The sequence below is a fragment of the Peromyscus californicus genome, unplaced genomic scaffold, assembly GCF_007827085.1.
Source record: "Peromyscus californicus insignis strain IS unplaced genomic scaffold, ASM782708v3 Scaffold_3__1_contigs__length_106647218, whole genome shotgun sequence".
Lineage (NCBI taxonomy): Eukaryota > Metazoa > Chordata > Mammalia > Rodentia > Cricetidae > Peromyscus > Peromyscus californicus.
In genome coordinates this window covers 23,807,659-23,823,232 of record NW_026294551.1, presented here as the reverse complement: position 1 = coordinate 23,823,232, position 15,574 = coordinate 23,807,659, and the positions used below count along the sequence as shown (strand labels likewise).

The 15,574-nt window shown below is 54.5% G+C and overlaps 1 protein-coding gene across 2 annotated transcripts in view; it reads left to right on the top strand.

The window, feature by feature from the left end:
- Rara (retinoic acid receptor alpha) overlaps positions 1-15,574 on the top strand; it is a 46,824-nt gene that overhangs the window by 15,390 nt on the left and 15,860 nt on the right. For both annotated transcript variants that reach the window (XM_052757518.1, XM_052757519.1), the window contains exon 2: positions 6,638-7,195. In XM_052757518.1, coding sequence (XP_052613478.1) covers positions 7,018-7,195 — 178 coding nt within the window. In that variant the 5' untranslated portion in view covers positions 6,638-7,017. The remainder of the gene's footprint in view (positions 1-6,637; positions 7,196-15,574) is intronic.

The following is a 15,574-nucleotide window of genomic DNA, read 5'->3' as shown; positions in this document are numbered from 1 at the left end:
CTGTAGGCCTGGGCTGCCCCCTGCCCTTTCACCTACTCTCTGCTTCCATGGAAGACCCAGTTACAGCCCTGGTTCTGGATGGGCCCCTTGGCCACCCTGTGCATGGGAAGTCCTGAATATGTCCCTCAGGAGCTCGGGTGGGGCATGGTAAAGTCCATACTCCTTTCTCTTGGGACCCAACTTGTCCTGGCCTCATATTTGCCAGTCATTCACAGCTGATATGTGACTTCTGGGAGCTGGGACAGAATTCTGGTTTTGTGGAGTATAAATAGGAGACGTAGGAGAACCATTCTTGTGGGACGAGGCGCGGTGTCTTAATGTGGGCACTGTTGACATCCAGCAGCAAGATGCTGTCCCGTCCCCCCCCCCCCCCCCCCCGAGAAAGGGTTTCTCTGTGTAGCCCTAGATGGCCTGGAACTCACTCTATACATCAGGCTGGCCTCGAACTCACAGAGATCCGCCTGCCTCTGCCTCCTGAGTGCTGGCATTAAAGGCCTGTGCCACCAGCACCCAGCTAAGATCCTGTATTCTTACCTCGCTGACCCCCTAGAGAGGACATGCTCAGAGCCTGCCTTTCCACTCTGGGGCAGGCTGGCCAGCCAGGCCTAGCTGTAGAGACACATGCTGGCAGTGTGTAGGGCTGGTGGGGAAGCCCTGTGCCTTCCGCCTGGGCCTGGTTCTGCCTTTGGTAGTCTTATGCCTGGGAGGACTCTGGGAGAAAAGAGGGTAGTGTTCATAACTGCGTCCCAGCCCGGTCTGCAGATGAAGCTCTGTAGGAGGGGAGAGGTTGTGGCTTCGTGTGGTGTGTACAAGCACTTTTCCTGGAAAGCCTTAAATAGTTCTAGCCCACTGTTGTAGCTTGAAATCGGTCCTGTCCTGCCCTGCCCCTGCCTGGCCAGCTCAGCCAACTCCAGGCAGGGTAGGGGGTCCGGAGGACGTTTGGCTCCCCTGTCTGTCTCGCCAGGGCTGGAGGCCCTCCCACCCAAGTTGCGTTTGAGCTCTGCGTCTCATTTGCATATGATTCATTAACTGTCTCGAATGCTTAGGAAACCCCCATCTCCCCTTGTTTTAAGCTCCCCGGTCTGCTTGGGGCTGGGCATGTAACTTGCTTGGTAAAGTGCTTGCCTGGCGTGCAGGAAGTCCTGGGTTCTGTCCCCGAGCACCGTGTAAACCTGTCAGGGTGGTGCATGTCTACCGCACCAGGATTCTGGAAGTGGAGGCTGGAGAATCAGAAACTCAGGGTCGTCGGCTAGTTTGAGGCCAGCTTGGGCAGCAGACCCTGTCTCAAAGAATACGAATGAAGCAGAACTGCTTGACTTCTGTCCCTGGGGAACCCTCTCTTCGAAGGAGCACAGCGTGGAGGGGATGAGTGAAAAAGGAAGGCCCGGGAGGCGGCTCTGCTAGGTTTGGGGGCCTCTAAGTTCTTTCTCCCCAGGACACGGGAGGAAACGGTCTATTTCTCTTCCCTCCCCAAATCCAAAGATTTCCCTTTTTTGGTTTGTGAAATACAAGAAGGGAATTTGGGAAAGCATTGTGGTCAGGCCTCTGCCCACACCCCAGATATCCCTCTCCCCACAACCCTCCCCTCTGTCTGGGAGGAAGCAGATCCAGAAAAATGGGTACTGTTCCCTGCTAGGCCTGTCCACAGAGGCTGGCCCTGGTTGGGGCGAGGCAGAGAGCCCAGGGACCCCAGGGACCCCAGGGACCCCAGGTGATGGTGAGAGATGCAGGGAGGGAGACCTAAGTGCCTTCCCTGCACCAGGCGGTGCTAGGTGCCTTCCAGGACCTCGTTTATCAAGGGAGACAGTTCACAGGCAAGTAAACATGCTTAGAGAGGTTAAGCCACTTGCCTAAGGTCACCCAGAGTGGCAGAGCTGAGATTGGACACTTCAGACCTCTGGGGTTTTTTTTTCTTCCATCTTCATGGCTGCCACGGCTCTCACCTTTTTTTTTTTTTTTTTTTTTTCCATAAAGTGTGTGGCTCTGGAGTGATGTGCATGGTGTGTGTGTGTGTGTGTGTGTGTGTGTGTGTGTGTGTGTGTGTGTGTGTGAAGGTGCCAGCTGATCATGATACCTTTTAGGGATTAAAGAGCCCAGTAAGAAGGGGTGCATGGCTGGCGGCCCTCCTGCCTCTTACCCCTTTTTCTGCTGGGCGCAATGGATTGGAGGTACAGGTCTGTGGTTTTTTCTCGCTGGCAGAGGGTGGGGGTGAGATGTGGGTGGCTTGTTTTCACTCTTGGGTTCTGGTTTAAATTCTCTGGCCTGGGTACGAGGGGCCAGGGTGCGGGCACCTCTGTGAGGGTCATGGCTCCCGAAGGACCTTGGAAGCTCCACCTCCCCATTTTTGCCCCTGCCTACCCCTGTTCCCTGGGTAGCCTGGCCCTTGGCCCATTTCTGTGACCTTTGTCCCCACCCTCATCGGAGAGGCCCTCCCTCTTCCCTCAGGGAGCTGAACAACTTTGAAGTGTGTAGGCCCAGCTGGGTTAGGCTAGTGGAGGCTCTTCGACCTTCCAGACTTTTCCCCAGAGGTGTGTGTTTGGGTAACACACCTCTTCCGGGAGAGACCTGAGGCATTCGTTCTAAGGTAGATACCATTGGTATTCTGTGTGGGCAAAGCTGGATTCTAGAATGTGAAAGACCGGGCCTTGAAAAGTCTGAGCCAGGTGTCACACACCCCCGCCCCCCAAGGTAAGGTCAGGATGCCTGGGGTTTGGAGTGAGTAGCTTTCTGGGTTCAGCCCTGGCTCTGGTGGCCTCTCTTTGATCAGCTGCCTCTTAGGCCTCACCTATAGGGAGGTAAGCCTCTGTGTAGACATGAGTCCACCTGAGAGTTGGGGAATCCTGGTACATGTCGATTGATGTTGGGGGCCACAGTTTCGGGGACGGCCCACAGGGAGGATCTTAGAGCATCTCCTAGCATGAGAAGCAGGTCCATGGGTAAGCTAGGCTGTGTGAAGCCTGGGAACAGAACGTGCACCTTGGGAGACTGTAAGGCCACAGTTGTGTGTCTTCTGCGAGTGTATACAGGAGCCCATGCACACAAGTCTTGGACTGTACTCATTGTGTGGCTGGGGCCCGGTGTGGAGACATGCCATCTCTAGGCTGACTCTGCTTCCATGCTTGCCTGCACACAGACCTGGGGCAGCAGGCGTGCTCTTGACCACCCAGATGTCCTCTGTAGGCTTGCATGTGTGAGTTTCTGCAAGCGTGTGGGGTATCTGTACGAGGGTCCGAGTGTAGACACTTGGTGATGACGTCAACCAGCCCTCCTCCTCCTCCTCCTTAGCCTGGCTCTCTCAGCCCATGTTCCTGTTGCATGGGATCCCATGGGAGATGGGGGACAGAGTGGCCCTGTAGGTGGAGCCCCCCCCCCCCCCCCCGGTTTTTCTCTGACATCAGTCATCAGTCCATGAAGGGAAGGAGACACCTCATTCAGGAGTGAGGCCCAGTGGTTGGTGTGATGAATTATGGTAGAGATCATGGTCGTGAACACAGTGCAGATCTCACTCCGCTGGCAGCTGTTGCTTCTGTGGCCACTTCCTGTCCCCTTTCTCTCTGTCTTCCTCAGTTAACAGAAGATACAGGCTGGGACAGTCGGCAGAGGACACAGTGCTCTTCCACAGTGGCCTTGGCAAGAATCCCCTCATTCTCCTCCTGGTCCCCAGCCAAATGCTGGTTTTATATGCATCCTCCGGTCTCCAGGTTTAAGCCTGGAGCTTGGAGCTCGGAACCTGGCATGTCCTAAGTTTGGGGAGTAGGGATGATGGGAGAATGTTGGAAAGGGACAATTCTTCTCCTCCCCCCGCCCCCCCCAGACAGGGTTTCTCTTGTGTAACAGCCCTGGCTGTCCTGGATCTCGGCACTCTGTAGACCAGGCTGGCCTTGAACTCACAGAGATCCGCCTCCCTCTGCCTCCTGAGTGCTGGGATAAATGCGTGCGCCACCATGCCCGGCGGACAGGGACAGTTCTTATTTTAGCTCTCTGTAGGTCTGTTTTTAAAGAGCTTTACTGAGATATTAACTCACTCACCACAAAAACTGTATACCCATTAAAGTAGACAGTTTAAGCCCAGCATGGGTGGTGCAGACCTATACTCTCAGCCCTCTGGAGGGGGAGACAGAAAGAGTGCAAAGTTCGGTGCCAGCCTGAGTGGTTTAGTGAGTGAGAGCCAGAAAGACAAAGGGCGTACAGTCGCATGGTTTTCGCAGGTTTATAGAGTCATGCAGCCGCCGCCACCACCACCGACATTAAAACATTTTCACCACCCCCAAAAGTTCCCATACCCATTAGCTGTCACTTCTCATTTCCCTCAAATTCACACCCTAGTTCCTAGTAACCGCAAATCTATGCACACAGAGCTGCTTCTCCTGGACATTCTTAGAAGTCGAGTCACACAACGATGATCTTTGGCAATTGTATTGTCCTCCAGGTTGGGTCATGTTTGTGTGTCTGTCAGTTCTTTGTTCTCTTTTTTTTTTTTTTTTTTTTTTTTTTTTGGCACAGAACTACTCTAGTGTGTCGGGGATCCACCATTTTAGACCTATGGGTCGGTTTCACGGCTCCCTTTTGACCTGTGACCCTGCTCTGAACATGGACACACAACCCTTTTTGTGCGTGCGTGACTTCATTGTCTTGTTTCTCGGGTAGATACCTAGGAGCGGGACTTGCTAAGTGTGTTAGTGCCGTGTGTAAGTTTTTGAGGAACTGCTCAGCTGTTCTGCAACGCAGTTACAGTGTTCGATACTTCCACCAGCCGTGTGCGGATTCATTTCTGCATATTCTCAACCAGTACTTTTTATCTGACTTGTATGTGTGCACAAGTATGTGTGTGTATGTGGGGGCCAGAGGCCAGTGTTGGGTGCCCCCCCCTTTCTGGATTTTTTTTTTTTTTTTTTTTTTGGTTTTTCGAGACAGGGTTTCTCTGTGTAGCTTTGCGCCTCTCCTGGAACTCACTTGGTAGCCCAGGCTGGCCTCGAACTCACAGAGATCCGCCTGTCTCTGCCTCCCGAGTGCTGCGATTAAAGGCGTGCGCCACCATCGCCCGGCTTCCCTTTCTGGATTTTTAAGACAGGGTTTGTCTGTGTAACAGCCTTGGCGGTCCTGGAACTTGCTCTGTAGACCAGGCTGGCCTTGAACTCACAGAGATCCGCCTGTCTCTGCCTCCCGAGTGCTGGGATTAAAGGCGTGCGCCACCATGCCTGCTCGGGTGTCTTGTCTCAATAGCTCCCCATCTTAGTTTTTGAGAAAGGGTCTTGGAGCGAACCTGGACCTCGCTGCTTCAATTAGGCTGGCTGGCTGGCTAACGTCAGGGGTCCCCCTGGCTCTGCCCCGCCAGTGCGCTGAGACTGCAGGTGGGTGACGCCGTGCCTGGCTGTTCACAGGGTTGTTTGGTATCCAAATTCAGGTCCTCATGCTTGCATAGCAAGCCATTTACCAACAGAGCCAAATCCCTAGGCCCTGTTACCTGGTCACAGCCATCCTAGTGTGGAGACATTTAGGAGTCTTCTCGGGAACAGCACCTGACCGGGAGACCAAAGGAAGTAAGAGCTGGTTTTGATTGACTGTGATTATTTTTGTGTCTCTTCTATCATATGTATATGTATGATATATATATTACATATATATATGTTTATTTTCAACACGTGTCCCCATACATGTGTATAATCGACATTCAAATGGATTTGAAGAATCCTTAGCTCGGTTTCTCCGTTTCCCCTTCTGCTTTGCTGCTGCCTGTCTGGCCGCGTCACGGAATCTGTACGTCACGGCTGTGTGTCTGCCCCAAGGTGTTACCTGTGTGTACCCTCTGGCCTCAGCTGTTCAGCAAGGGTGCGGATCTGTGTACACCCTGCTGAGAGGAGCATCTGGTCCTGCGTGTCCTGTCCACGTACCACCTCATCCCCTATGTGCTGCTTTTGCAGATGGAAGTCTGATGAAGTCTGAACTCAATCTCTCTTGCTGCCTGCTGGGGGCAGGGACTTCCATCCTGGGCAAGCCTTGCCTTCCTGACTTAGAGCTCCCCAGGGCCAGCTGGGCTTCTCAGGGCCACCTGTACTGTTCGGTATTGGAGATGTTGCCTAGGAGACCTGGAGATCCATTTCCCTGAGTGTCTATGGAATTGGGCCTCCTCCTCAAAGGGGGGATGTACTGATCTGGGATGCTGGGTCTTAGGTTTAGGGGGGAAGTGGTGTTGAGAGCCCCCCCCAACTTAGGAGTCATTTTTCTGAGAAGTGCCAACGCTTTGGGGAAGCGGCTTCTCCCCCTCCCTGGCAGCACACGTTCTGTGTATCTTGACCTCAGGTAACCCACACTGGGGGAAGGAGGGCCAGCTGCCTGCCTCAGCTGCACTGATCTTTGGGGTGGCACTGTGTGGACCCTTTCTCGAACATTCTGGGTGAGAGGTCCTCCCATACTCTGGGCCCTGTCCCTATAATTCCCAGTCTGCCTGTGCTGTCCTGACACCCCCAGCAGTGTCTGGGCCCTGGTCCTAGGCTGGCCCTGCCAGCCAGGCATGGTGCCAGGTGTCTGCTCAGCTGGGTGCCACAGGAAAATCTCTGGCTGCCCAGGTTGGGGAGCGCCGTGGGGAATCCCGTGCGCCTGCTCAGTGCCCACTTACCTGTCTTTCCTCTTTCTGCAGCGCCACAGGACATGCCACCCCCCAGCTGCCTAGCTGGGGCCCTTCTGGGAGTGGCATCCTTTTTGACACCCTGAAGACCAGCTCTGGACCTTCCTACGAAAGTGTCTTCTCACAGAACTGCTTAAACCAAAGGATATCGACTCGACTCTTGGGCCATCCCCCAGTCCACCTGGCCCCTGGCTGGGGAGGGGGCTCCAGAAGGCTGAAATCAACTCACTAACTTTGGACTGCAGCTCCAGGGACAGAAGGGGGTGGGGGTGGGCTGACCACCCAAACCCCCTCCGGGGCCCGGCCCCATGCCCGGAGGAGGAGAGACCGCATGAAGCCCATCTCAGCGGCCTGCCAGACTGTTTGCCTGCCGTGACTGGGACCCGCTTGGTATGGCCAGCAATAGCAGTTCCTGCCCGACACCTGGGGGCGGGCACCTCAATGGGTACCCGGTGCCCCCCTACGCCTTCTTCTTCCCCCCCATGTTGGGTGGACTCTCCCCTCCAAGCGCTCTCACCGGTCTCCAGCACCAGCTTCCAGTTAGTGGATACAGCACACCGTCCCCAGCCAGTAAGTCTAGAGGGGAGGCGTGGGGGCGGGGAGTGTGGAGGGGGGCAAGGCCTCAGGATGTGGCTTCCTGGACACATCTGTTCTGCTGGAGCCACAGTGACTGGCAGAGGTCTTTTCTAGACTTAGGGGGACCATTGTGTGCATGTGGCGGGGAGCTGGAAGATGGCCCCACCGCTGCTGGCCAATCAGTGGCGGTCTGATGTCAGGGTGGTGGTGGAGGAGAGATGAAACCATCTTGTTCCTTCCTATGTTTTTGTCCCTCTTTGTCCCCTGTGTCCCTGGTGCTGTGCTGTTGAGGGCCTTATAAATAGCTCTGAGGAGGCATGGATGCGGAGGCCCGGCCGCCACCGGCCGGCCGAGGTGGATAAACAAACCTCTCAGCCTTAGGTGGTGGACGGCAGCTCTCCACAGTGAGAGTGAACCCCACCTCCACCCCACCCCCTTCCAGTGCTCTGAGGACAGGGCTTCAAGAGCCAGCCCAGGGCTGCTCAGCACAGCTGGAGCCCTTGCCCTCCTCCTGCCAACTCCCCCGCCCCAGAAGGACAGGGAGGGACTCCATGGGGGCTTTCTGCCTGGACTCTGGCCTTGGACACATGCACAGGCTTGGCAGGGCCCGTGTTTTCTGCCTCTACCCTCGGCCATGAGGGTCACAAGTTGGCTGGGCGGGGGTCTCAGTACCCTCCCCTAGCTGGCCAAGCCAGGTAGTGGGAGGTGGCAGTGTCTATGGCCAGCTGGCAGAGTCCAGGCTTGGGGCCTGCCAGGCCGCTTACAGTAACTCGGGCCCCCAGGGCCCAGCTGGGCTCCAGGCCAGGGCCTAGGAGGAGGGAGCTGGGCCTGGCCTGGGGCAGGAGGGGGTAGAATGCAGGAGAGCAGGCCATGGCTGGCTGGCTGGCTGGCTGGCTGGTCAGCTGCTGACCTGGGAAACGTGTCCCACCTCTCCTGGTTGGCAGGGACTAAGCACCCTGCCTGGCACCCACTGCCCCTCCCACAGCCATGGGCAAGCTGCCTGGCACCACTGCCCCGTGTGCCCGGCTGGGGCTGGGTCAGTGCCCCCTTCTTGGTGTGGGGGCAGCACTCTCTCCTCGGAGCCAGGGAGTCTCTTTGTCCCTGGGGCAGGCTCTGGCTGGGCGCCTCACTGCCCACAACTGGCCATCTGCCCACAGCCACCGCTGCTTCCTGGATCGCTGCCTCTGGCTTTGTCGCAGCCCCCCCTCCCTGCCCCCAAGCCCCACCAGCCCTCAGGAGCAGATAGTCAATGACCATGTTCCTTTAAGTCTCCAATCCCTTATGCTGTGGGGCTAGGAAGCAGACAGGTGCTGCCTCAGTTTCTCCCTGCTAGCAACTCCTCAAGCCTTAGCTTTCTCCCTTGTCTTCCTTCTTTCCACCTTGCACAGGAGAGGCTGAGAACCGCCTCCTGTTCTGGTGGTGCCGGTCCGCGCTGATGGGGTGAACAGAGTTGCTGGGCACTGGGGCACTGGGCGAGTGCACCTGTGTAAAAATACTACCTGCAGTCTGGTGGGGGAGGGGGGGGCGGGCGGGGACACGCCTTTAATCTCAGCACCCTGGAGGCAGAAGCAGGTGGATCTCTGAATTCAAGGCCAGCCTGGTCTACAGAGCAAGTTCCAGGCTAGCCAGGATTACACAGAGAAACCCTGTTTCGAAAAAACAAAACAAAACAAAACAAAAGCTCCCTGCGTTTGAAGGGAGCAAGAATTCCTATTGTCACCCATCCTAGGAGCTGGGAGAATTATACTTTCTTCCAGGAAAGGGTTCCTGCAAGCTGGTACCTTTGAAGTACTTGTCCATTTCCATGTGATGGTAATGAGGGGCTGGACAGACAGACTGACTGGAGGGGGGCTGCAAGGGGATTTGGGATCTGAGCCCTGTGCAGAGACAAAGTAAACTCATTGCCTTTGCCCAGAGTGTTGCAGGCTCCTTCCTCTTTCTTAGAGGTGGGTGGGGAGAGCCCCCACCCTGGTAACCTACTCCCAGGGTGGGGTGCCCATATTTCGGGCAAATGGCAGCCTTCTTTGGCTTTCTCCACCCAGGTTAGGCAATACCCTCTTCCTGCCCCCTCCTCTGTGAGCTTGTGGGTTTCCCACCCCTCCCCCTCTTGTAGTAAACAACAACATCTCTTCCTCCCTACTCCCCAGCCTCCAGCACCTTCTAGGACCAGGGACCCGAGGCCTGGCCTTGGGTCTGAGACAGCCAGGCATTCCAGCTTCCTTCTGCAGAGCTCTGGGTGCCTGGGAACAGCTACGAATTTTCCACCTTTAGCCTCTCCTTGGGACTAGGACAGGGGTCAGGCAGTTCCTGGGAAGCAGGTGGGAAGCAGTGGCTTTTCTTCCATGTCTGCGTGGAGCCAGCCATGCTGACACACCCTGGTCACCTCCCAGGCTCCCTGCTCCAGTCCCACAGCATCACAGAGTGTCCCGATGGCCTCCCCTTCCCGGTCCTCTTGCTAGGTTGCACCTAGGTGTCTTGCATGAACTCTGCAGAGAGCAAGTGACCTGTGGGAGGATGAAGGCCTCTTCAGGTCACTCTGGCAAGGCTAGGTATTGTCCTGTTGCTAGTCTCCTAGGGAACCAGGGTGGAGGCCCCAGAGATAGCACTCGACTCCTTTCCCTGTGGTGCTTTGGCTCTTTGGTGTGTTTACTGTGGAGGCTTAGACTTGTGTGTGCAGTATAAGGAGGGTCAGGGTTGTGGTTTTGGGGGGCAGGGGGTCAAGGCTGAATATGTTGAAAAGGGGGATTAATGGCTCGTGTGTGTGGGATGAGAGGATTCTAGAATTCAGTGTGTTTGAAAAGCATCAAATCCAGAGCTGGGAGGGGAATGTCAGTCTGTATGCTGGGACTGTGTGTTGTGGGGTGGCTGGGGGCATGTTTAGGGCAGAGGTTTCCTGGTTTAAGGGCCTAAGGGGGTGTGTCCTTCTTTCAGCATGTGTTTGGGAAAAGAAGAACACTATCTCTAACGTTCTTGTGTTTCCCGGCCTGAGAACACATGGTGGACTTTGTCTTCTTATGCACCCTTGGAACTCCTTGGGCTTCGAGGTTAAAAGCTTGGACATCGTATCACTTCTAGGGTGATCTCTTGGCATGTTTCCTCCTCTGTAACACAGGGACCTTACCAGATCCCTAAGAGGGCCAAGTTAGGCTAGGCACATCCAGAGAGTGTAGGCATACTTGGTGTGTGCCTGGCATGTGACCCGGTAGAGTGGGAGGCTGCTGAGCACCTACTGTGAGTCAGGACTTTATCTGTGCCTTCAAAACCTTCATCTGCCAGGCAGTGGTGGTGGCAGCGGTGGTGGCGTATGCCTTTAATCTCAACACTCGGGAGGCAGAGCCGGGTGGATCTCCGTGAGTTCCAGGCCAGCTTGGTGTACAGAGCAAGATCCAGGACAGGCACCAAAACTACACAGAGAAACCTTGTCTCGAAAAAAATCAAACCAAAACAAAACAAACTTTCCCCTGGACTGTTCCTGGAGAGGCACCTTGCACTCCTTGACAAAGGAAGGTAGAAGATGATGAGCCATTACTGTGCAGTAGAGCTATCCTGGGAGCTATAAAGCGGGTCTGTTTCCCACCATCCAGACAGGCAGGTTTAGAAGGAGACTGTGGGGGACACTCTGGGGCATGGCAAGAGTATAGGGGCCTCAGTGTTGTTGAATCTTGTCCTGGTGCCTGGAGACCCTGCCTCTGACTTTTCCCAGTAGGGGGCGCAGGGAAGGACACTCCCTCCCCCCCCCCTGCACTCCCCTCCTTCCTCTTTCTGTGTTTTGGATTTGAGGACTAGAGAGAAAGATAAGAGGCCCAGGAAAAAAATCTCCATCCTGCCCTGGAAGCTGTGGATACAATCTGTTCACACCCCCACTCAACCCCTCTCTGCCCTCTTGCAGCCCAGCAAGAGCATGAGCAGCCGCCCGCAGCCGCCTCCTCCCATCCCCAGACAGACTCTGAGGGAACACAGTGTAAAAGCCGTAGTTCTTATTCATATTTTGTTGCAGTTTGCGGGGGGAGGGGCAGCAGGGAAGTTAGAAGCAATCAGTAGAAGAGTTGGGACAGGAACCTGACAGGGTGGCTACAGATTTTCCTTCCACATGTTGGCTGGGTACTTATCTAGATGTGGGGATGTGGTCCCCTCCTCCTCCTCCTCCTCCTCCTCCCTGTCTTCCCAGAGCCCAGGTCTAGGAAGGAGGGGGTGCGCTTTTCTCCCCATCCCGTGCTCTGCTGTTGCCCCTACCTTCTGCTCTTCCGAGGACAATAAGGAGGACAGCCTCGGGGACAGGGTGCTGCCTAGCTATGCCTTTCTTGGGGTCCAAAATGCAGTCAGCCCAAACACCTTCATCCGGGGTTTTCATTCAAAATGGGGCACCCCACTGTTGATCTCCCAGGAGGGATAAATGGACAGGCTCTCTCAGGGTAGGATGCCAGCATGGATTTGGAGAGGGGATACAGGGGAGGAAGCCTGTCTTCCTCTTAGGCCAGTCAGGGTCTGTGGCCAACCTCTTGCCAAGGGGTGTGTGCCATGCGCCTGTGCCAGTGCGGTTCAAGGCTGCCTTTGGATATGTGTGTGTTTGGGACTATAGCATCCGAATGTGTGTGTGTGTGTGTGTGTGTGTGTGTGTGTGTGTGTGTGTGTGTGTGTGTGTGTTGGGGGCGGGGCAATAGGATCAGATCCCAAGAGAGGAGATGGGAACCTTCTCCAAATAATGTTAGGACAGTGCCTTCTTCCTTAGGATAGACTGGGGGTCCCTTAGCCCTGGGGGCATTAGCAATCCAGGTTCTCCCCTGCACAGCTGGACCCCAAGTTGCTGAAAACATCAGCCAGCCTGAAGGCTCATACCGCTCCCCTACTTGCTCATGGACAAAAGTCTTTCTGATCAGTTCTTCCTGTGCAGCCTTGGGCAGGTCACTCAACCTTTCTCTGAGTCTTTTTGCCCTTCCGATCTGCCTCTGGCAGGCTGCTTACTGTGAGGCCACAGTGACCTGCTTGCTGGGCATGGCCTCCAGTAGCTTCAAGTACCTTGAAGAGCGGTGAGGACAGGGGAGGGGCGGAGCTGGGTATTGTCTCAGGGATGGCTGCCCTGTTTTAGGACCTGATGTCTAGTCTGGCACCCGGCCTCATGTTCTCTTGTCTGTTGTCCCTTCCGGATGAGGGTGGGCAGAGAAGGGAGCCCTGCTTGGCACAGGCTGGGGGTGGAGGTGGTGGTAGTGAGGATTCAGCCCACACCTGCTAAGGGCTTGCGCAGCACAAAGCCCTGAGGGAGCTGGGGATGGGAGATGAGACTGAGCAGCAATGAGGCCACAGCCTGCAGGCAGCCGCCACCCAGTGTCCCAGCCCCTGCTGCAAGCCAGAGCCTTCGCTCCCTCCTTCTCTCACTGCCCCAGGACACTGCGTTCCTCCTTGACCTGCATCTCGACCTCATGGCTGCCAGAGCAGACACCTCACCCCAGCTTTTCTGTCTAGCTTCGGAAATCCTGTTCATCCTTCAAGGGAGGTTTTTTTTTTTTTAAAGCTAGGGATCTTAACGTGGCCTCTTCCCAGATTCCATCTCAGATGTCCCCTTCCTCATGGCATTCTCCTCCTTCCTTTGAATGCCTCATTCTGTGGCTCCTTCTCTCTGTCTCATCTCTCTGCCATGAAGTTACTTCTCCCTGGTTTCTACATTGGGTGCCAGTTATCTGGAAGATCTTTGCTCGATCATGAGGGCCAGTGTCAGGTCCCCTTAGCACCTTGTAGCTGTGAGCACAGAGTCTGCCACATCACTGGTGCCAGGAGCTACATTAGTGAGCAGAAAAATATGGAGAACGTCCGTGCCAGCACCTCACACTGGACCCCACCTCAAGTGGACCCCAGCACTCATGTGCAAGCCCCTGCCCTCTCTTGGGTGTCCCACAACCTTCTGCCCTGGGGCAAGTGGCCTTTCTGTCGTCTTGGGAACCTTGTTATTGCGGGTCCACATCACAGCTGGGTATGGTGGAGGGTGGGTCTGTAATCCCGGCAATAAAAGGCTGAAACAGGAGATTGGAGTAGAGTGGAGTTAAAGGCCAGCCTCCATTACATAGGGAGAGGCCTTGCATCCCCCATCAGAACCCCCAAAACTGTATACCGGATATTACCTACTCTCCCTCCAGCTCCCTCACATTGCTTCTACTTTTCATATTTCTTGTGAGGGCCAGGGAGGTGACTGATGGGTTAAGGCACTCACCACCAAGCTTGACAGTCTGAGTTCGATCCTGGGGACCCACATGGTGAAAGAAAACCAGTTCCTAAAAGATCTCTCTCTCTCTCTCTCTCTCTTAAAAAGATACAACTTTATGTGTATGGGTATTTTGTATTCATGCATGTCTGCCTACCATGTGTGTGCCTGGCACCCTCAAAGGACAGAGGAAGGTTTTAGGTTTTAGATCACTCAGAACTGGAATTAGGAATCGTTGTAAGCCATCATGTGGATGCTGGGAATCGAACCATGGCCCTCTGGAAGAACAGCCACTAATTTTAACTGCTGAGCTATCTTTCCAGTGTCCTCCCTCCCTCTCTCTCTCTCTTTCACACACACACACACACAAACACCTTTTTGGGTCACACTGTATATCCCTGGTTGGCCCGGAATTCACCGAGATCCATTATCCTCTGCCTCCTAAGTGCTGGGATTGAAGATGTGCACTGCCATACCCTTGGACGTTGTCCTCTGACATCCATACACGTGCTGTGGAATGCACATACACACCCAATAAATGAGAGTTTATTTGAAAGTACCTTGTGAGTCCATCATCCTCTGTTACCACGGCTACTTAGGCCCACCTTGTCTGCTGTTTGGATTACCGTGATGTTCTTTTTAATCTTTTTTGGTTTTTCAGGACAGGGTTTTCTGTGTGGTCCTGACTGTCCTGGAACTTGTTCTGTAAGACCAAGGCTGGCCTTGAATTCAGAGACCCAGCTGCCTCTCTCTCCAGAGTGTTGGGATTAAAGGCATGTGCCACCATAGCTGACCTCTAGCTGGACATTCTTGCCCTCTTGCAACGCATTCTTCATAACCTGGAAAGGTCTTTTTACATTGCAGTGGGATCTTGCCTCTCCTCTACTTAGAGCCCTTCTGTGGCTTCAGGTCTACAAGCCCATCTGGTCTGGGCTGGCCTTAGCCTACTCTCCGGCCTGGTTCCGTGTACCCCCTCCTCTGGGATTTGGTTATTCACCCTTTCTGGTCCTTTTTGCACAGCCATCACCTCTCCCTGTTGCTCTTCTTTGCCTGACTCTGAACTTTCTTTAGGTCTCTGCCTTGAGTCCTTCCCTGACCTTTGAACTTAATAGTCCCTAAGAGCACGTTATTTTTGTGTCACGATACCACTTACTGCCTTGCAGTGTGTGTGTATAGAAACGGATTTGTGAGGATGCAATTATTTGCCTGTTTTCTGTCTCTTCATAAAGTCTTTTAAGGGCACGCTCACCAGGACAGCCATATGCTCAGGAGTACACTTTATCTTGAGTTGGCCCGGTTTGGTGGGCACATGAGCTTTGGTGGCAGAGTTCCCTCTATTCATTTATAAAGCCTCCCCTCAGGGCTGGAGAGATAGCTCAGCTGTTAAGAGCACTGGCTGCTCTTCCCGAGGTCCTAAATTCAATTCCCAGCAACCACATGGAGGCTCACAACCGTCTATAATGAGATCTGGTGCCCTCTTCTGGCCTGCAGGGACACATGCAGGCAGAACACTGTATGCATAATAAATAAGTCTTTAAAAAGGGAGAAAAAAGCCGGGCGGTGGTGGCGCACGCCTTTAATCCCAGCACTCGGGAGGCAGAGCCAGGCGGATCTCTGTGAGTTCAAGGCCAGCCTGGACTACCAAGTGAGTTCCAGGAAAGGCGCAAAGCTACACAGAGAAACCCTGTCTCGAAAAACCAACAAAAAACAAACAAACAAAAAAAAAAACAAAAAAGGGAGAAAAAGCCTCCCCTCTTCCCACAACAGGACTGGGGATTGAACCTAGGGTTTGGGGCATGCCAGACAAACATTCTGCCACTGAGCCACATCTCCAGCGTATTTCTGACAGGTCTCGTGTATCTAAGGCTGGCCTCAAACTTGCTGAAAGTAGCCAAAGATAACCCTAGAACTTCTTTTTGTTTTTTTTGAGACAGGGTCTCACTGTATAGCTCTGGCTGTCCTGGAACTCCTTCTGTAGTTCAGGACTTGGACTCAAGAGATCCCCCTGCCTCTGCCTCCCAAGTGCTGGGATTACGGTTAGGTGGTTAGAGGTTAGGGTTACGGCAACCCTAGAACCTCTGATCCTCTCGCCTCCACCTGCCCAGTGTTGGGATTAGAGCATGTATGTGGTGCTGCTCTGTCCACATGGCTACTTCTCCAGCCCCCCCCCTTTCATTTTT